General features: G+C 36.4%; 1 protein-coding gene across 1 annotated transcript in view; it reads right to left on the bottom strand.

Moving 5' to 3' along the window:
* The window catches only part of Nmdmc (NAD-dependent methylenetetrahydrofolate dehydrogenase), a 140,493-nt gene that overhangs the window by 70,768 nt on the left and 46,493 nt on the right, over positions 1-23,232 (bottom strand). The window contains exon 4 of the mRNA XM_090403339.1: positions 5,252-5,359. Coding sequence (XP_090259465.1) covers positions 5,252-5,359 — 108 coding nt within the window. The remainder of the gene's footprint in view (positions 1-5,251; positions 5,360-23,232) is intronic.

Raw genomic sequence — 23,232 nt, 5'->3', positions numbered from 1 at the left:
GAAACCTTTGTGAGTAGACTTTTTAATTTCTTGATTTGCCATTTTGTGGGATCATAATATAAAGGTCTGTAGGCATATCAGCCATGTGCAAGCACTAGCTATGCTTACCATGCAAAGCAATGATGACAGCAACAAAGGCCAACGATGGCATAGCACCTTGGGTCTTGCCAGCACAGTGCCGTTGATCACTGACAAACCCAAGGATAATACGAAGTGCTGCAGTTTCAAAATTGATATTATCGACAAGAAAAAAGGTCTAATGTGTCATTTCTGTTGCCACTGGCTGCATGCTCTGCACAAATAGAGACATTGGGGGGGCACAAGCTACTTATCAACCTGAAGCAGTCTTTCTTCTGTTCGCTGTGCCTCCCTTCTGTAAAAGAAGCTGCTGGATTTGGGAAAATGAGTCGAAAGCCTCCAACAGCTTGATGATTAATGCTACAAAGCAAATGTACCCTCCAATGACATTGCTAACAAACTTCATGATCTATTTGCATCAATGGTACACAACTCGCTTGAGACAAAAAAATCAACACTGTTATTATGAACTTTTTCCAATGGAAACTGGTGAATTGCTAAAAGATGACATTCGTAAGTTAGCTGGAGAATGCAACTTTTATCCTAGAAATGTCATCATGTGCCATCATTTCAGACTCATGAATAAAAGAATAAATGGAATGAACTTCCCACCCCTCATGAAAGTGACTTGTGATACACTGACAAGCACATCTGAACTAATAAGCAATTAATAAGTTCAAAGGCAATAATGCATATAAGCTCAAGCTCCTAATTTTGTCTGAGAGAGAACAAGGACACCAACTTCAAAAACAACTTGAAGAAAAATGCCAAAATGGAGACGACAGTAGGGTCATCAACTACAAAAAAGAAAATTTGGTGTAGAAATCAAGGGACACTATTATTAGCCACCATGGAGACCAGTATGCAATCATTGCATAGGAAATGTGTATGACCTTTGTGGTCAAATATATGCCCCATAGAGCTTTGCACATCCACTTTATCAACAGTGGCCTCAACTCTAACCTTAATAGCGTCTGCCCACTACCATCTCCAGTCCCAAACTCCACCTACTTGTTCTGGCAGAAAATCATATCTCACCTTCCACTCTCCCCAATACTATTCATCTCAACTTTCCCAACTCTTACACAGTCTTTGACTCCTTTCTGGTGTGAAGTGGAGGCTAAAAGGAAGAAATATATGGTGGAGTGCAACCTTATAGATTTACTACAGGCATGGTGATTCAGTTGTTGGAGAAAGTGAAATGTAATGCCCAATTAACCTGATAGTGCTAATTATTATGGCTGACTTAAATTATCCAAACATTAATTGGGTAACAGAGAAAAATTCATGATAAGAATAAAGGAGAATTTACTGAACTGTTGTGAGACAACTTTCTCAAGTAGCATGTAAAATAAGGAACTTGAGGTCAAAGAGTGATAGATTTGGTCATAGCACCAAGGTGGCGGCAAAACAGTCAAGAATATGACTGTTTTATCACCAGTTGATGACAGTGATTATGCCATACTCACCAAAGAAGTGAGTAGATATTGATGTTCCAAGAAGGAAAGGTTACATTCTGAACTACAAAGCTGTAAATATGACAAACTGAAGTGAATGCTGTGTTCTGTCCAATAGTGTCAGCAGTAAAGAAGCTATACAAACTTTAAATGATGCAGTGTCTGATTGTTTTCCTAGAGTTCTAAGAATAAATATGGTGGAAGTGAAATAGAAATGCAACCTTATTACACAAGAGTATAAGAAGATGTGGAAAAATATGGGAATAAGAATGAGAAGAGTTATGAAATATATAAATCACAGAACAGAAAAGTTACAAATATTGTGTAAAATATCCTAGTCAGAGTATGAAAAGAAACTGACTGTGCAGGCAATCCAAAAGAATTTTATCATTCCTGTGGAGGTTTCCCTGATTAAGAAGTTCAATGTAGTTATTCCAGTTTTGTGATCATATGTTTATTAAAGAAAACTGTTTTTAAAACTAAACAAGTACTAAAAACAACACCCGACAAGTTTCGTTAGTATGGGTTCACCCCTCTCACCAACTCTAGCAAACCTCTACATGGAAAATTTTGAAAATAATGCTTTACAAAACTGGCACAAAAAACCAAAAATATGGCTCTGCTATGTGGACGATGTCATTTGGCCAGGAACAGTACTAGAACTGACTACATTTCAAGACTATCTTAATAACTTACATCCTAACATAAAATTCACTCTGAAACTAGAAAAAACTTAATTTCCTAGACATCCTTATAGAAATAAATGAAAGAAAAAACAGATTATTGTTCTCCATCTATAGAAAACCAACAAACACAGAAGATTTCTGCATGCTAACTTACATCCTAACATAAAAGTCACTCTGAAACTAGAAAAAACTTAATTTCCTAGACATCCTTATAGAAATAAATGAAAGAAAAAACAGATTATTGTTCTCCATCTATAGAAAACCAACAAACACAAGATTTCTGCACGCTACTTCAGATCACCACCCCAAGCAAAAAATAGGCTTAATAAAAACCTTAAGGGATAAAACATACAACATCCCCAGTACAAAAGAAAAACGGAAAGAAGAAATACAATACTTAACACAGATCCTACAACTGAAGGGTTTCAATACTAAGTTAATTAAGAAAATTCTCAATACAGCACCTACAAGAAACTTAAATAAACAAGATTTCAAGAATGCAGTCACCCTTCCTTATATCAAGAATGTAACAGATAAATTAGCCAAAATTTTCTACAAATACAACATAAAAGTGACTGTCCTGCCACTTGAATAAATCAAGATCTCTTCATCCTCCGAAACCTCCACATCACCCAATGGAAAAAAACAGGCAGAAAACCTGTTCCTGTGGAATCTGCTATGTGGGCCAGATGGGGAGATCTGGAGAAATCCAAAATAAGAGAGAACATAAATTGGGATTGGCATTTCACACAACCTCTACTGGTCATGATGTACTCTGGGATAAAACAAACATGTCCTATATAGATAAGAATTGTTTCACTAGAAAATTTAAAGAGGCAGCAAATATGATTAAATTCCTACACAATGCAACCAAAACCAAGGTTTGATTTTAAATCAAGTTTGGTCATCGTTTATGAAAATTTACCAATTTCAGACCTCGGACAGAGTGAGCGTGAACCACAAAACGCGACAACAAATAGCATTGTCTCCAGCTAACATGCATTAATAGATCTGTTATTCGGTTTTTTAACGAACTGTTTAGATGTTCACAATACCAACAAATGGACTAATTTTCATAATTTCTAGTAGTTTGTGCTTTAAACTACTAGATATTTAGGAGTAAAGACTAGTATTAGTAGTCTTTACTCCTGAAGATATTAGTCTGATGACTAATGAAACTTGTCAGGTGTTGTTTTTAGTACTTGTTTAGTTTTAAAAACAGTTTTCTTTAATAAACACGTGGTTTCACAAAACCGGAATAACTATATCGAATTTCATCATTATGCCGCAAGTAAGAGAAAAATCAAATGTGGAAGAATAACTTCAGTGAATACAGACAGCATCAGAAGCATGTGCAATTGTTCACATAATGTGAATGCACCTCACTAAAATCTATGAACTTGGTGTATGCAACAGGTCATATCATTGTGTAACAGACTACTACTATGTATCATCTTATTTCATGACATGCCCCTTCTCATGCACCTTGTGTCGATCACATGACATCCATGAGAATGAAGAATGATCCTTGAGGCATAAAACAAATGTGCGATAGTGCCATCAAATACAAGTTGGTAGCCAGAACATCAGTTTATTATTATTATTATTATATGACACATCCAGGGAAACCAAAGACTCATCGAGGGAGGGCACCTACTCTACAGCTCTTTGTCTCCACCAACTGTAACTACACCAACACCATCTACTGTCCACCACCACTAGTATTTTCACAGACAATCACAAACATCCATTCCCACAGCAGGATTCGAACCCACAGCCATTTGGCTGGAAAGCAGATATGCTAACCACTCAGCCAACCAGGCTAGCCAGTTTTTGTACAAAAACTGATGTATGTAACTACTGCCCTATCAGTATCTCTGGAATGATGTTGAAGATTTTTAAAAAAGTTGGTAAGAACTTGCACACAGAAATGGATTGACAAACAAACAAACAAGTGTAATTTGCAAGGAACAGCATGGATTTACTAAAGGAGGTCAAGTCTGAGAAATCTGCTCATATTTTTAATAATTTTATGACTGAGTCGAAATGAATACACTATTAATAGTGTTATAGTTTGCTAAGGCATTTGACAAGATAGCACACGAGAGGCTGTTACTTAAATTGGAGGATATGGGATTGGAATATAGACTTCGATAAATGCATAGCTGATGGATGATTGAGGTAACCAGTGGTGTATCCCAAGGATCAGCCACAGAACCACTGTTGTTCAGTCTATACACTGATATTGGGAAGGACAGACCACACAGGAGAGGTTTAATTAATTTGCTAATAATGCAAAGAGAGGGAGGGTATTCAGGGAAATTACTGATATGCATCACTTACAGAATGATTTCAATAGGCTTTAATGGTGGGAAGAGGATAATTATTATCAGTTCCATGTACAAAGTGATGAACTTTGGCATGATTAGAGTTCCAGTGGCTTATTATATTGGTGAGATTATGCTTGGAGAAGCTAATAAGGCTAGGGATCTTGGTTTTATAGTGGATAGGAAGTTGAAGTTCAAAGGTCATAGAAAAATTGCAAATACAACTCAAATGCGATGTTGAAACAAACAACAACATGTACAGAGAAGTAAAGTAGTTCTGCCTCTTTATAAGGCCTTGATAACTTACTTGGACTACTAAGTGCAGGATTGGTCTCTTTGGTTCTGAGGTGATAAAGAAGCTATAGAGAGGGTGCAAAGAGGGATTACAAAGACAATAGGATTACGGAATGTAAATTATGAGGAGAGACAGTATACGGTGTGCAGACACTTGTATATAAATGAAAGAGAAGGATGATATAATAGAAGCTTATACTTGCAAAAGGCATTATAGAGTGATGAAATTTTTCATTAGATGAAAGACACTGAGAGGAAATGCTTGGTAATATTCTGATAATAGCAATTAACATAATACTCGTATAACAGTATTTTCTGAAACACACTATTTGATTTCTTTTCATAACTTTCACAATTATTACACAATAACTGTATTTCCTATTTATATAAAAGAGAAAATTTATTTTACCAGCCTGGGTCTCTCCAATACCATCAGCATGAAGGAGCATAGCCATTGGCATTCCAACATTTTTTGATCGACCACATACAACTGCATTCTTACCAAATGTTTCGACGCCTAGATTTAACAACACAATAATTAAGTTAAACACATTAAAATATAATATTTAAAATTAAGTTATGAAACTTAATTTTAAATATTGTGCTTTACAATTACAATAGTGTGCTTTATCACATGGCAGTGAACATTTACAAGCATAATTTAAAAAGTTTTGCACAAGGTGCATGTATAGCCAGTGGGATGATATAATAGTTTTCATCATCATTTCAGTTGTAAACTACACTTTGAGTAAAAAGGGCTTATTTTTCTGTTTATGGTGTTCTTGGTCCATGAAATACAACTTCAAAATGGAAGACGATCGCTCAGATTGGACTTGTTGCAGTGATAAGAGGGATATCAACATGAGTGAGAATGTGCAGCAGATCACAGCACAGCATCACAGTGGGCATTTTGTTTTTGTGAAGGTCAAACCAGTATTAAAGATGATCCATTAAGTAGCAGGCTACATCAGTGGTTATCATTAACAGTTTGCTGGAGGAAGATGGTACTAAATATCTCAACCACATCTGCTTTCAGAATTCTAAATGAAATCACAAGAGAATTGCAGAACAACTGCTGCATCATAATGCGATTGAAGAAAAATAGTTTTTGAACAGAATTGTTCCTATTGATGATATATGGATATCAGATTTTGAAACAAAAGTGAAAAGTCTGTTTTCAACAACTGATGACTGAGTTTATCATAATGGCCTATAAACAAATGATAACAACAGAGTATCTGAGGGGGGGGGGGATTGTGGAAGTTTCTACAAAGCATTTTATGCCTGAAAATTCATAGCAAAAGAGACATGTTTGAGGTTGGAGCCCTAATTTTGCATGACAATGCAAGGTCACATGTTTCATGTGAAGTACCCAATGTTACAGAAGAAATATGGATGATATCCCCCCATTCCCAATACAGTCCTCACACAAGTTCTTTAAGACTTTCTTCCCCTTAATGAAAGAAAAAAGGCACTTTGCCCAAATATGGTAGTGGTCATAAGAAAGAACAGAGACCGTATTGATGACCTGGAAATGCATTTTGTTAATTAAGAGTAATTTTGTAAATTTATGATACATTTTGTTAAACAAACTAACAACAATGACAAATAAGAAAACAACAAGAATGAAGTGTGCAGAACTTTTGAAATGATCCTCATATGAACAGGTGATACATGTTCTAAAGAACAGAGAGCTGGAGAACCTTTCCTTACATAGATAAATACTAGATACATTTTTCTTATGTACACTTTTCTGCCAGCATATGAAGAAAAGAGATATTAATTTAGAAACAATATCATCACCGCTTTCCAGATATATAGCCTCAAGGGTTGTACAGGATACTATGAGTGTACTACACGATTAAGTTTACATTATTACTAATTTCCTATTAACAGTTTCCCTCCAAATTATATTATTACTTGTCAGCACTCTAATATTATCATATCTAATATTCCAAGATGGCAAGAAAAAGATCCAGAGGATCTTTTTCTTGCTATCTTGGAATCGAACAACTGTTTTGCTAACCTTTCCTCTCCCATTCTGTTTTAAGCGACCATACCACATGCTCATACACTTGTGAATACTAACCATGTTAAGTTCCTTCCTAGTATCTTCATTTTTAATATGATTTTTCCATTAATTCCATCTATTCACTTACCTAATTTTTCTTGGAATCCTCATGTCTGCAGTCTCCAGCTTTTGATCAAGTGCTTTATTTCAAACTTAACTCTCAGACTCATAATTTAAAACTGGTATGACAAAAATATTGTCTTATTCATGCGAAAGTTTCTGGAAGAGAAAACTACATAGACACGGAATGCAAATAAACACCACATACACTCAATGAAAATAAACACCACATACACTCAATGAAAATAACAAGGACAATCACGTGCATGGGATTGTAACAGTTTCAATTTGTGGTGTTTCCTGTTGTTAATGCTGATGGGTAGATAGGGCAGTGCACCAAAATCTATAATATAAAATCATATATTATAGATTTTGGCAGGATACCACATGGAATACTAATCCGTAAACTACAACATATGGGAATGGATATAGGGTTGGTGAGATGGATAGGTGGGTGGTTGATTGAGAGATATCAAAGAGTGGTTTATTTAGGAGTAGAGTCCAAAAGACAGCCTGTGATTAGTGGTGTGCTGCAGGGTTCTGTTCTTGGACCACTGCTGTTTAATCTGTTCATTAATGATATAGGGAAGGATCTAAGTGGAACAATTCATTTGTTTGCTGATGATGCAAAGTTGGGTAGGGCAATAGTGAATGCAGAAGATGTCAAAGTCTTGCAGGATGACTTAGATAGATTGGAGTTCTGGGCTAAGGAGAATGGATGTCAATTTAATGTGACAAAATGTAAGGTTATGCATTTTGGGGTGAAAAGATTAGCAGCAGTATACCACATTGGTGGAACTGTACTCCAAGAGATCGATGAGGCCAGGGACTTGGGAGTGTTGGTGGATAAGGAGATGAAGTTTAGGGGGCACACTGCAAAAGTAGCTAAATCAGCTCATCAACTCACTAGGTTGTTGAAAAATACCTTGACGAGCAGAGACAAGCAACTTATTGTATCTCTGTACCGAGCCTTGATAAGACCTCATCTCGATTACTGTGCCCAGATTTGGTCACCTAGGTTCCTTCTTGATGGGGAGGAGGTGGAGAGGATCCAGAGGCGAGTGACTAAGATGATAACAGGTCTATGGAATGAACCATATGAGAACAGGTTGAAGATTTGTGGGTTGCAGAAACTAGTTGATAGGCGGAGGAGGGGAGATATGATTGAGACATTCAAATTGCTAAAGGGATTCTATAGGATTAATTCAGAGGATATTTTTGAGATCAGGACTGGTGGTGGGAGAACTAGGGGACACCTATGGAAGTTGGGCAAGAGTGTGGTTAGCAGGGGTGTTAGAGCTGGGTTCTTTACTTTTAGAGTGGTAAATGAGTGGAATAAGCTGCCAGAGTCTGTTGTGGGTGCTATGATGGTGAACGAGTTCAAGACAAGGTATGATAGATACTGTGAGAATGTAATCGCATAGTTGTGTGGACATGATGTTTAGGGCCTCCCTCGATGAGTCTAAGGACTCCTGGAGTCGCCCGAAATAATAATAATAATAATATCTCTTGTTCTGTTACACTTAACTGTATTCTATAGAACTTGTGCTTTTCTAAAAATCAACATTGTCTTGTATACTGTTACTTGTGCTTTGGCTAATTTCTCTTTTATTCCATGTAAATTTGTTGAATTGGCTCCTTGCCATACTAGATTTGCTAATTCTGTTGCTTATTTCCATATTTAATTTGCAATCTTCACTAAAAACTTTACCTAAATAGCCAAAATATTTTACCTGTTCTATAAGTTCTTTATTGAGAATGCAGCTGAAGTTTTTTATATTCCTGCCTATTTTTATAGTTTTGGTCTTTCTGTTGCTGATTTTCATACCAAATTTGTTACAGCTGTTATTCAGTTTAGTTAGATAATCAGACACATGCACTGGATTTGTTTATGAGTGCATCATCTGCATAAAGCAGAAAGCAAAGTCTAATATCTGCAAGTCCTAATATCAATTTTAATGTCGCTTTCTTTCATAATGAATCCACACAGATCAGTGTTTCTCAACCTTTCTTTGGTAATAACCACCAAAGGACTTTTTTTTTAAATAAATTTTTTAATCATCTCTATACTTTTCTAATTGTTGCCTACAATTTCCTATACCAATATACACAGTGCAATCCATAAGTTTTTAGGACTTGAATTATTGCGTGTACAGTACTAAAGGGATCTGCTGGCAAATGCGCTAAGTAATACTAACTAATGTCCACTACCTCCAAATAGTGAGGTTAGTTTATGTCCTGTAATGTGTGAGTTATGATGTGTTATTAAATTTTATTTTAAAGTGGATCATTCTGCTACAAAAATCCCAGAAATGATACAAAAGGCATATGGAGCTTATGCTCTAAGCCAATCTAATGTCTTCTGGTGGTATTCGCAATTTCATGATGGGAGTAGGTAGAAGATGACGAGAGAAGTGCTCATCTCACATCGATTTGAAGAAAATATATGCTGCTGTTGCTGAGTTGGTGAAGAATGATCATCAAATTACATCATGGATGACAGCAGAGGCTTCAAACATCCCTGTTGGAGGCTTAATGGAGTATGACAGCCCTAAGAAAGGATTAAAAACTAATTTTAATGCTTCCAATATTTCGTCTCAGTCACTGAGACATCTTCAGGGAATACAAATAACACTTGTAACACACACACGAGAACTGCAATTCTCTTGTGTGTGTGTATGTGATTCTGAAGTCTTATCTAGGTGGTACACCCTCTTCAGCATTTGTAGGCAGACTAGGATGTAAACTCGGACCTCTGACGATTATTGCTTCCCCAAATTTTGGGAAGTTTTATGCATCTGTATTTGTTTAAATTAGGCTGATTTCTGAATGCTGCTGAGTCCTCTTCAGCATTTGTAGGCAGCCTAGGATGTAAACTTGGACCTCTGACGATTATTGCTTCCCAAATTTTGGGAAGTTTTATGCATCCGTATTTGTTTAACACGTTCATTGCCAATCACGCGATATCGCGTGTTCTCACCGAGCGGCCGATCATGCGTTATCGCTAACTAAATAAAAAAATAAAAAAAATTTGGCCACCACACGAAATTCCAATTTTCAGCTTTGCAATGAACGTTCATTGCCAATCACGCGCTGCGAGTTCTCACCAAACGACCAATCACGCGTTATTGCGTGGACGTCGCTAACTAAATAAAAAAATAAAAAAAATTTGGCCACCACACGAAATTCCAATTTTCAGCTTCGCAATGAACGTGTTAAATTAGGTTGATTTCTGAGTGCTGCTGCAGATTCCAAAAACAGTCTTTCCTTTTTAAATTTGCCGTGGAGCATGGTAGTTTTATTCAAGAAGATATTGTGAGTGGTATCCAATACATGGTCTGCAAGACCAGATTGACCATAGTTGTGATTGCAGATATAAGATTTTGTCTGTCTAAATGGATGGTGGCTGATCTACCTGTCTGTCTGTCCAAAGTAAGCCAACTTGCAGGAACAGGATAATTTATACTCAAGGCACTGAGAGAGGAGGGAGCCAATCTTTGGTAGAATGGATAAGGGCAGCAAGTAACTGATTGAGCTTAAAAAATGTGTAGAGGTTGTACTTTTTAAAGCCCTCGCTATTTTTTCCTGATGTGCCCTGGATGTAAGGGATAGTGATGGCATTTCTGAAATCCTTCTAAAGAGATGGCCAAGGAATGGGGGAAAGGGTTGATTTCTTTATTAATTCTGTAAGCACTGTAGCCATTGGATAAGAAGGTGTTGTGTATATGGTTGAGTTCTATTGAGGGGTTCCACTAGAACAAAGATTATAGGCTCTACCGGTTAGAGTTTTAATGATGCTATATTGTTAAGAGGAGTGGTGGTGGTAGGAAAATTTCTGAATGTATCTGCCTGTGTGAGTGGGTTTTCTATATAAAATGAAGGAGAGGTTACCATTTGGAAGGCATGTCTCTAAGGTGTCTAGGAAAGGTAAACTACTGCTAATTTCCTTTTCCATTGTAAACTGTTTTCTTAAATGTAGACTATTGAGATGATTGAGGAAGGAGTCTAATGTGTCTGGGCCATGAGGCAAAAATAGAGAACACATCATCTATGTATCTTAGCCAGATAGAAGGTTTGAGAGGGGGCTGAGTCTATGGCTTGTTTTTCAAAATTTTCCATGTAAAAATTGGTAAATGGGGAGTGAGAAGGGGAAATCAATAGCGGTCCCTTCTATCGGTTTAAATTTTGTTCTTCCAAGAAAAATAACCAGAATTGATGGCAAAGGAACAGAGATCTAGAATATTAGAAGGCAAAATGTTTTTCAAGAGTGTTAAGGTATAATTTAAGAGAATATTGGTAAACAGTGAAAGCTACATAACTGAGAGAAGACATGTCTCTAAGGTGTCTAGGAAGGGTAAACTACTGGTAATTTCCTTTTAATTTCCTTAAGACCTCCACATAACCTTTAAAGGAATGCGGAAAACCGATCAGGGCTTCTGACCTAATGTCCAATCGTCACCTTCTTGTGGTGCACCATGTCAGGTATCTACCTGGGTACTGAACAAACGAGGCTGGGCTGGCAATTTGGGATTTAGCCAACCAAGAATTTAGCCAACCAAAAATGGTGTCCACTTTTAAAATTGCAACTTGGAATGTCAGAACTCTGTATGAAGCTGGCAAATTAAGAAATGCCACAAGAGAAATGAAGAGGCTGAGCATCCGGATTTTGGGAATTTGCGAGACAAGATGGCCAGGATCTGGAAAGTGTCAACAAGATAATACAACAATGTATTACTCTGGGAATGATGAGAACAAACATTGACACGGTGTAGCTGTAATAGTAGATGAAGAAATCAATAAACCAGTACTAAATTGGATTCCATTTTCTGAAAGGATAATGCTGTTACAACTTAAGGGAAACCCCATTAACATAAATATCATCCAAGCTTATGCACCCACAGCTGACAAAAGTGAAGAAGATGTTGAAGAGTTTTATGAACACCTAAAAGAGATTAAAAACCTAACAAAGAAACATGATATAAACATAGTGATGGGTGACTTCAATGCAAAAGTAGGAAGAGGGGGTGATGGAGAAATTGCTGGCGAACATGGCTTAGGCACCAGAAATGACAGAGGAGATTGCCTAGTCTAGTTCTGTCAGGAAGAAGATCTAACAATATCAAATACCTGGTTTAAACTTCCACCCAGAAGACTATACACTTGGAAATCGCCTCAAGATAACCAACATAACATTGTCCGAAATCAAATTGATTATATATTGATAAATAAAAGATTCCACAGTAGTATAAAGAGTGCAAAGACTTATCCTGGAGCAGATATCTCATCAGACCACAATCCCATAGTTGCAGAAGTACGTCTTAGATTAAAATCAGCTAAAAAATCACAAAAGAAGAAAAAGAAAATTGATGTAGAAAAACTGAAAGACCCGAACATAAATAAAAGTGCCAAGACACAGCTTAACCTGCGATTACAACAGATTAACATAGAAGAAAATAAAAGTGTGGAATCTCTTTGGAATAGCTTAAAGAATGCCATCATAACAACAAGTATTGAAGAAGTAGGTTATGTGAATAATATAAAACAACAGGAATGGATGACAGATGAGATTCTTTCTCTTATTGATACAAGAAGAATGTACAAAAACAAAGACCTAGCCAGGTATACAGAAACACATAACTTCATCAAGAAAAAAATAAAAGAAGCCAAGGAAAATTGGATGAAAAATTTATGTACTGAAATTGAACTGCTTCAGAAGAAACATGATAATTTCAATCTGTATAAGAAAATCAACGAAATTTCCGGAAAAACTGAGGAAAAAGCAAATAGTATCTCTAAGAGACGAAAATGGAAAAATAGTTCTAGAAGAAGAGAATAAAGCACAGATTTGGATAAAATATGTAACAGAACTTTTCAATGATACTAGACAGAAGCCTATAAATATAAAAGATAACATTCAAGGACCAGCAATAATGAAATGCGAAATAGAGAATGCTATACGAACAAGTAAAACAGGAAAAGCCAGTGGACTAGATGGTGCGCAAACAGAATTTTTAAAATTAATAGAACCAGATAACATCAAACTTCTTGAAAAGCAATTTAATGAAATATATGAAAGTGATGAATTTCCATGAGATTGGCTCAAATCTACATTTATCACTATCCCAAAGAAACTCAAAGCGAATTCCTGTGGTAACTTCCGACTTATCAGTCTAATGAGCCAAACATTAAAAATATTTTTGAAAGTAATTCAGAATCACATTTATAGAAAAAGTGAAGAAACTCTAAGTGAAACACAATTCGGCTTTTGGAATGGTTTTGGTACTAGAGAGGCCCTTTTCTGTACCCAAATATTGATACAAAAATGCATAGAAAAACAGAAATCTGTCTTTATGTGTTTCATAGATTTTGAAAAAGCATTCGACAAAGTCAGACACACTAATTTAATAGAAGTCCTTCAACAAACAAGGCTAGATGAACAGGACATAAGACTAATAACAAATCTGTATTGGAATCAGTCAGCTACTGTTCAATTAGACAACATTACCACCAGTGATATTAACATCAAAAGAGGAGTGAGACAAGGATGTGTGCTCTCACCACTCCTGTTCAACATATACGCAGAGGTAATCTTTAAAAAAGCATTGGAAGAATGTCCAGAGGGAATCACAATAAATGGAAAGATTGTTAACAATATACGATATGCAGATGACACCGTGCTAATTGCAGATAACATTATGGATCTCCAAAAACTCATTGACAGAGTATACATAGAAAGCCAAAGAATGGGAATAAATATAAACATCAACAAGACAAAATACATGATCATCAGCAAACATCCAGCCTCATCAATGAAACCGACACTCAATGGGAAAAATATTGATCAAGTGTCAAGATATAAATATCTTGGTTGTTGGCTTAATGAACGGTGGGATCCAGAAATAGATATAAAGACAAGGATTGAAGTTACACGGCAGTCCTTCATGAAAATGAGAACACTATTCTGCAATAAAGACCTAAACATGGAAGTCAGATGCCGAATGCTGAAATGTTACGTGTGGTCTATTCTGCTCTATGGAGTTGAAACATGGACATTGAAGGCGACAACCATCAAGAAAATCGAAGCCTTTGAGATGTGGCTATACAGAAGAATGCTAAAGATATATCATGGACAGAAAAAATTACCAATGAAGAGGTCTTAAAATCCATTGGCAAAGCTAAACATCTTGTACAAATAATCAAGAAATGAAAAACATCATATCTTGGCCACATCATGAGAAACAGCAAATACCAACTTCTACAAACTATTTTTGTAGGAAGAATTGATGGCAAAGGAACTAGAGAGAGAAAAAGAATATCATGGTTTGACAACATCAAGATGTGGACAGGAAAGAGCAGTGCACAACTGCTCACAAGACCGCAGTTTGTTCGCCAAGATGGTCGCTGACCTTCGATAGAAGATAGCACAATAAGAAGAAGATTGTCTTAAACCAAAATAAAAGATGATGGTACAACATGACAGAATTTCATGCTGGCTGGGATATCACCTGGTTAAACAAGGCCCCTGTTGCTTATGCCAGGGAACCAGGACAAACAGTGAAAAGTCAGTTACTGGAACAAATCCTAAAACACACCCCAACTCAATATCACTAGAGTTCAAGACTGGTACTATCAACATAAGAAGCCTGAATGGCAAAAAAATGGAGCTAGCTGAGGAATTGGATAAGTACCAGATTGACATAATAGGGGTGAATGAAACAAAAAAGGCAAAAATGGGTGAGATCTTTCTGAGCAATAAATATAAAATGTTATATTCAGGCAATGACAATCAAGGAAAAGAAGGGGTAGCCATAGTATTCAACACTAAATACGAGGCTAATCTTCTTGAATGGCAGGCAGTCTCAAGTAGAGTGATGTGGGCAAATATGAGAATGGGGAACTGGAAAGTGAGACTTATTTAAGCCTATGGTCCAACAGAAGGTAGAAGGTAGAATACTAAGGTAGAAGTGGAGGAACTTTTTGAGGCTTTAGAGAAAGCAACTGACATAATGAAAAAGGAAATGCTGGTCCTTGTTGGAGATCTAAATAGCAGAGAAGGAAATGATTGTCAGACATACAAAAATATATTGGGAAAATTTGGAGAAAAGAGCAAAGCTAATAATAATGGCAAATACCTGTTGGATTTCTGCTCAGGACATGGACTGGTTATTACTAACATAATGTTGCAACATAAAAATGTGAACAAATTCACATGGAGTGAAGAGGCAAGGAATAAGAAAAGTCTCATTGACAATGTTATTGTTGATAGTGATGTTTTCTCCCTGGTGCAGGACACCACAGTGTACAGAGGATTTGAAATTGGAAGTGATTACCATTTAGTCTTGAGCAGAATAAAATTGAATTTCATATTGAAAAGAAGAACATGTAAGAAAGTTTTAAAGTGAATAAAAGTTGCACAGCTCTCAGATGTGAACTGTAGACTAAAATATACAAACATGATTGAATAAAAATGAAAGAGTTTGAGAACAGGAACCAAACCTTGGAGATTCAGTGGCAAGCCCTGAAAAAAAAACACTGACTGATTCAGCTAGAGAGGCATGTGGTGAGGCTGTCTGCAAGGATAGAAAAATCAGAACTCCACAGACACAGGAAGTTAGAGGCATTGAAGGAAAAGAAGAAAGCATATCAAAAGTTCCTGGCAAATAAGTCAGCTTGTGCTCTTAGAGAATACAGAGACAAATGTAAGAAAGATAAACACTGTGTAAAACTAGCTAAACAAAAGTCATGGGAGGACTTGATATTTATTTTCTATTTGTAAGAAAATAGAAAATAAATATCAAGAATGTGGCAAGATATTCTGAAGGTTGTTGAAGAAGCTCAGAAATGGAGGAAAGAGTGGAGTAAATGGAATTAGAGATGATAAAGGTGACATGAAAACAGGAGAACAAGATATCCTTGAAGTATGGAGTAATTACTTCTAAACATTGCTTAATGAAACAAGCAGTGATGACAGCACAGTGGTGAAAAACACTGACCAGGTATGTAGTCAGGAATACATATCCATACTTGAAGTAGAAAAAGCCATCAAAAGCCTGAAATGTAAAGGCAGCAGGAGTAAATGATATTCGACCAGAAATGCTCAAGTATGGAGGTATAAAAGTCTTACAGTGGCTGCACTGCATAGTTCAGAAGGCCTGGACAGAGGGACAAATTCCAGATATTTGGAGTACAGCTCTCATAGTAGCCATATATAAAAAGGGAAATAAAACTGAATGTGAGAATTACAGAGGTATTTCTCTACTGAGTGTTCCTGGTAAGATATATGCATCAAGCTTCTCTTCCACAATCCTTCTCAACCATTTCTCAAGTATAGTGGAAGAGAAGCTTGGTGAAGAACAAGCTGGATTCAGGCCAAATAGAGGCTGCGAGGATCAGATTTTCACTTTACGACTGATAGTTGAGAAATCATGGGAATATAACAAACATCTGTATTTAAGTTTTGTAGATCTGGAAAAGGCATATGACAAGGTTCCAGGAGAGAAGCTTTGAAAACAATATAGTTATATTGTGTCAATGGGGCATTATATCAGGCAATAGTCTTTATTTGAGTTGTAAGTCAGCTATTAGAACTGAAGGAAGTGCAGGAAGGTGGTTTAATGTTAAATCTAGTATCAGACAAGGATGTATATTATCATATCTGTTATTCATTATCTATATAGATCACATTATGAAGGAAAGTGGTATTAAACCAGATATCAAAATTGGAGATGTTAATGTCAGCTCTTTGCTTCATGCAGACAATGTTATACTTCTAAATAAATCTGCTACAAGTCTGCAAGATTCCCTGACTAAAGTGAATAACTGTTGTAATAGATATGGTATGAAGGTCAGCAACAACAAGACAATGAAAATAGGCAGAAACATTGAAAATATCAACTGCATTGTGAATGGAAAACCTATAGAACAAGCAAAACATTTCAGCTACTTAGGCACGATTTTTAGTAAAGATGGTAAATTAAATATGGAAATAGACAACAGAATCAACAAAGCTGGTATGGTAGGAAGTCACTTGAATACTGTCAACAAGACAGTATTCAAGCCGATTTTAACTTATAGGCCTGAAAACTGGGTAAAACATAAACGATTTTTAGTGAAGATGGTAAATTAAACATGGAAATAGACAACAGAATCAACAAGGCTGGTATGGTAGGAATTCAACTGAATAAATTTATATGGAATAAGAAAGAAATTAGCCAAAACACTAAATTAGCTGTATACAAGACAATTTTAACTTATAGATGTGAAAGCTGGGTCAGAAGTAAAACACTTTACCAAAGACTAGAGACCACAGATATGAGAGTCCTGAGAAAGATTAAGAGCATGAACAGATGGCATCAATGGCAATATCATATTAAAAATGAGGATATTAGGAAAGAACTTGATATTGTCAGCATCCAGGAATACATTAGCAGAGCTAATCTCAGGTAGTATGGTCACTTAAAGAGAATGGGAGAGGAAAGATTAGCAAAATAAGTGTTCTCTGCAGGTTGGCAGGAAAAAGACCCAGAGGAAGACCAAGATATAGGTGGATTGATACGGTACAAAGTGCCTTAGACGATAGAAATATAAGATCTGATAATGTTGGAATCTTGACAGGTAACAGACTGATTTGGAGGAAAATTGTTGATAGGAAGTTAGTAATTATGTAATTTTTCATGTAGTACTATCATATCCTGTACATCCCTTGAGGGTATATATCAGGAATTTGATGATGATGACTTTCAATCAAGGTTTTAAAATGGGTCGAGTTTTTTATATAGTATGTGGTAAGTCCAGTGAGGGGGGGGGTGAGAAAGTTTGCCAGCTGTTTTGATAACTTGTAGCATGGAGCATCGGTGGCACCTACTATATTTTTTTTTTGGGGGGGGGGGTTAAGCCATATCCAACATGCCTCAAAGGAATATTCTATTATTTATTCAAATTAAGTGCATATTTTCCTCATATGTTGATTATTTTTCATCTGGCAGCCTTACATTGTTATATTAGGAATCACTGCTAGCATGATTCCTAATATTTTCTGCACCAAAAACTATCAAGATACCAGTTTCATCAGATCTTATATTTTGTCTTCTAAGGTTTTTTTTTTTTTTTTTTACAACAAACCACCTATATCTTGGTCTTCTTCAGGGTCTTTCTCCTGCCCATCCTCAAAAAGAAAGAAAGAAAGACTTGTTTTGCTAATCTTGCCATACTACCTTAGATTAGCTCTACTTGATGCTATATGTTTACTCCTCTAACCTTTCTCAGAACTCACATACCTGTGGTATGTCTTTGATCAAGTCTTTCATTTCTAATCAAGCTCTCAGATCCATAAGCTAAAATTGGTTTGAACACTACCTTCTATAAATAGTTTAGTGTTTTGTTAAATTTCTCTCTTATTCCATATAAATTTATGGAAAATGGTTCAGTTGACTCCCTACCATACCTGATTTTTTCTGTTGTCTCTTTCCATATTTAGTTTGCCATTTTCATTAACAGTTGTGCTTAAACAGCTGAAATACTTTACTTGCTCTATAGGTTCTCCATTCAGGATACAGTTGATGTTCTCAGTGTTCCTGACTGTTTTCAGAGTCTGTCTTTTATTATTGATTTTCATACTGAATTTATTTATTTATTCTTATGGCAAAAGGAATACAGAACAGCTACAGGTCAATGTCCAGTTGGAAAGCCAATCCAAGGCCTCATCTGTCACCTTGTGGATGTCATGTAGACCACCACCGTGAAACTGGCACCTTGAGCAGTCATTCACAATATGAGTAATCGTCTGAGCCACGGGAGAACAATCTAACAGCCCTGGTTAGTTCTGATGCTGTTGATTGATGACCAAATCTTCCTGGAAAGAGCAAAACCAGGCTGCAGAGCACAGGGATCTTCTACCAGGAAGCCATTTGTTGGGAGATTGTTGGACCAGTATCCTCTCCACATGTCAGGTGTTGATGGCAGGGCAGCTGAAGAGAGATCGTCAATGGACCAGAAAGGCTTTCTAGATTTTAGGCGAAGACTAGGTGGATTTATGAGAGTCTGGTGCAGGGGCAGGAGTGGGTTGCTCATTATTTTATTAAATTCTTTAATTAAGGTTTGTCTTCTCCATATGTTTGGTGGAGCAATGTTAGATAGGACAGGCAACCAGGAGAGAGTGGTGCTTCTCACTTCCCACTAATTGTGCACATGGTAGAGTTTAGCTGGGTGTCTGTAATGTTAGTGTGTGCACTTCTTTCCCAGACAGGGAACAGTTGTGCACAATATTCTGCGGCATAGAATGCGAGGGCTAGTGCAGACGAACTTAGGACTTCTGCATCGCAACCCCAGGTTGTTCCAGCAAGCCTTGAAATGATATTGTTTCTCATTTTAATTTTGTTAGACAGGTTGGTGATGTGCCTTTTATAGGTTAGGCTTCTGTCCAGGCTCACTCCAAGGTATTTTGGGTGAGGCTCGTGTTCTACCATTTTTCTACAGAAAGAAAGGTTGCGGTGCCGATTCGCCTCTGCATTGTTCAGGTGACTGTGAACACAGTTTTTGTTGGATTTGGCTTGAAGTACTCTTCCAGGATGTTCAGGTCTGTGTTCAAGGTTGATTCCAGGTTGGCAAAGGAGGTAGATTGATGTAGGATTGCATCAGCATACATATACTTGCTTGAGGGTATGTGGGAAGTCGTACACGTAGATGTTAAAAAGTAAAGGGGGATAACACAGAGCCCTGAGGGAGACTGTTCTGAAGGAATCTGGGCCTGCTCTTTTTTTCTGCCAATGGAGAGAATGGATTCAAAAAGCTGGAAAGTTTTTTTGCACCTTATCATATTTCCTAGCTTTAGGAGGAGGGCCCCTGATCTAGACTGTATAAGCTGATGTTAGGTCAATGAAAGTGGCCCAGATTTAAGTTTCTTTTGGAAGCCTGCTTCAATCTATGTTGTCAGGGCAGACCTGGTCACAGCAACTTCTTCCTGACCCGAAGCCAGCTTGTTCAATCGGGAGTGCTCTTTCGATGAGTGGTGAAATTCTTTTAAAGAGCTTAAAGGTGGAGCAAAGCAAGGAGATAGGTCGTATATTTTTCACATCATTTGGATCTTTCCCTGGTTTGGGTGTATTTATACTGAATTTATTAGCTATTATATAATTAAGTTACAGAATCCTGCAGACTTCTATTAGATTTATTTCATATTATAACATCATCTGCATAAAATCTCTCACATCTCCTGAGTTGAATATCTCCAATTTTGATATCATGCCTAATGTCATTTTTCTTCATAATGTGATCCACACAGATGATGAATAACAGTGGAGATAATGTGCACCCTTGTATCAAATCTCATTTAATATCAAACCATCTTTGTACTTCCTTTAATTATAACAGCTGACTTACAAGTCAAACATAAGCTGTTTTATTCAATATAAATTACATTATATCAAGCAATGCATTTGATACACACCATAATTGTAGCATTTTGAACAGCTTTTCTCTTGGTACCTTGTCATATGCCTTTTTCAGATTTATAAAATTGAAATACAGATCCTGGTTATATTCCCATGATTTCTCAATTATTTGTCTTAAAAGGAAAATCTGAAACCTGATAACTCTATTTGACCTGAACCTAACTTGTTTTCCCTCCAAGTTTCTGTTGCAAAATTTTGCTTAGCCTCTTCCAAAGAATGCTTGCATAAATCTTACTTAAAACACTCAGTAAAGAAGTTTCTCTGTAATCTTCCCATTCAGTTTTATTTCCCTTTTTATGGAAAAAATCTCAATCTAAATACTATGAGGGGTTTACTCCAATCATCTGGACCAATTTGACCCTCTGACCAGGCCATCTGAATTATTAAGTGTAGCCATTGTAAAACCCTCATATTTGAGCACTTCACATCAACTGTCACCTACTCCAGCACTTGCTGCCTTTTCAATCTTCAGATTTTTGATGGCTTTTTTCTACTACAAGTACTAATATTTGTTCTGTCGCTTCTTATTTCAATAAGTAATCCTTCATAGTGATTACTTTGGACATCATTATCTACAGTTTTACTGTCACCTTTATCATCTCTGATTCCTTTAACAATACTCATTCCTCTATTCCTAGACTTTTTTTCAATAGCCACTGAAACATTTTACCACCTTTGTGGTATTTATCTTCTATATTTTTCTCATGACTTTTGTTTAGCTGCTTTCACACACAATTTTGCTTTTTTACATTTTTTCTCTGTCTTCTTTTAGAGCATGTGTTTATTTCCTAGGAACTTTCAATATGCTTTCTTCTTTTCTATTATGACTTCTTTAACTTCCTGAGTCCACCGTGGTGTTCTGATTTTTCTATCCTTGTAGACAACTTTACCACATCTTCTTTCATCGATCAATTTTTTTTGTAGAGTTTGCCAATGGGTCTCCAAATTTTGATTCTCATCTTCAAACCTTTTCATTTTTTTCTCAATAATCTTTGTATGTTTGAGTTTATAGTTCACCTCTGAAAGCAGCTCAATTTTAATTCTTTATAAAACTCTTTTATTCTTTCTTTTAAGGTTACACGGTGATCAGCACTCATATTTGTAAATTTAGGGACACAAAAACACACATGTTGAACAGATTATTTTATTAATTACTAATAAAATAAAACTTGACGTTTCGACCCCTGTATCGAGGTCATCATCGGAAGAATACAAGTGTATAAGGAACCAAGCTACATGCTCATACCCTGTATACCGATAAACTAAATCTACGTAGTTAATAAATCCTTTTCCCTAGCCTGACCTCTAGTGATAAAAATAAAAAAATAAATAAATAAAATGATATATATATAAAAAAAATAATAAATAAATACAACTACAATAAACTGCTAAAGTCCTCATGTATTAATATTCTTCTGGATAGTTCTGATTGTTATAATATGATTTCTTTCAGTTGCTGTTGAATGTTACAAACACTTCACCAGGTTGTCTTCTTGTAGTGGGATTTTTCTATGGCTAGTTTAGGTTGTTATACAGGTTGTAGATGGGTCCTCCACATTCTTGAAATAGTTAGGCCATCATTTTTGTTGAGATTTGGTTTGTGTTTGAGCATTTCACATGACTTTAAATTTTCTCTCAAACCAGGTTTTGGTGCGGTGTAGGGACTTGGTATTTTTCGAATCAATTCTGTGGTATGTTTGGAGTGCGTGGTCAGAAAGGCCGGTTTTACCAAAATGGAGGTATTTAATGTGTCATTTGTGTTCGTCTTGTCTGATTGGGATAGTTCGCCCTGTTTCCCCTATGTATGGTATGTTACATGTGCATTGTATTTTGTATACCCCTGGGTGGGCTAGGTGTGGAAGAGGATCTTTAGAAGAACTGAGTAGGTGTCTTAACTTATTTGGGGGTTTAAAGATGGTTTTAATGTTTGTATTTGTGAAGTGTTCTATTTTTTCAGAAATGCCTCTAACATAAGGAATGGCAATAGCATTCTTGAAATCTTTTTTGTTCTTACCGGCATCTTTATGGAGGATCTTGTGAATAGTTTTTTTTTACTGTATCCATTTTTGATAAATGTTTGGTTGATGATCTTGTATTCCTGGTTTAGAGCCTGTTCATTAGAACAAATAGTTAGGGCTATGTGTTTAAGAGTGCTTATGACAGCTAGTTTTTGTGTTGGGTGGTGATAAGAATTTTTGTGTATGTGTTGGCCTGTGTGTGTAGGTTTGCAGTAAACTGAGAAGGAGAGACAGCCAGAGGGAAAATGTGTCTAGGAAAGGAAGAGAGTTGTTTTTTTTCTCTTCAATGGTGAATTGGATACGTTTGTGTTGTTTGTTTAGGTGGCTAAGGAATGTATTTAGAGCTTCGTGGCTGTGGGGCCAAATGGCAAAAATATCGTTGACATATCTGAGCCAAATTTTGGGCTTTAGACATGCTGTCTCTAGAGCACGTTGTTCAAAGTCTTCCATATAAAAGTTAGCTATGGGGAGAGGGGGAGAGAAAGTGGTGAGCCCATGGCTGTACCTTCTTTTTGAAGGTAAAAATTGTTTTGCCACACGAAATATCCAGAGTGGAGTACGTGGGCAAAGAGGACCATGATGTCATGTGGAAATATGTTCTGTAGGAGCAAGATCGTGTCATTGATTGGGGCATTGGTGAAAAGGGAAATTATGTCAAAGCTGACTAATAAATCTTGGTCGTTGAGTGTAATGTTTTTAATTCTTTAATGAAATGTTGTGTATTTTTTATGTAGGAAGGGGACTGACATACCAATTCCTTGAGTGTGGCAGCTAATTTTTTGGCTAAGTGATA

Source organism: Typopeltis vanoorti, chromosome 14 (assembly GCF_054136105.1).
Source record: "Typopeltis vanoorti isolate ZY-2024b chromosome 14, IOZ_Tvanoo_1.0, whole genome shotgun sequence".
Taxonomy (NCBI): domain Eukaryota; kingdom Metazoa; phylum Arthropoda; class Arachnida; order Uropygi; family Thelyphonidae; genus Typopeltis; species Typopeltis vanoorti.
This window is presented reverse-complemented; position numbering and strand designations above follow the sequence as displayed.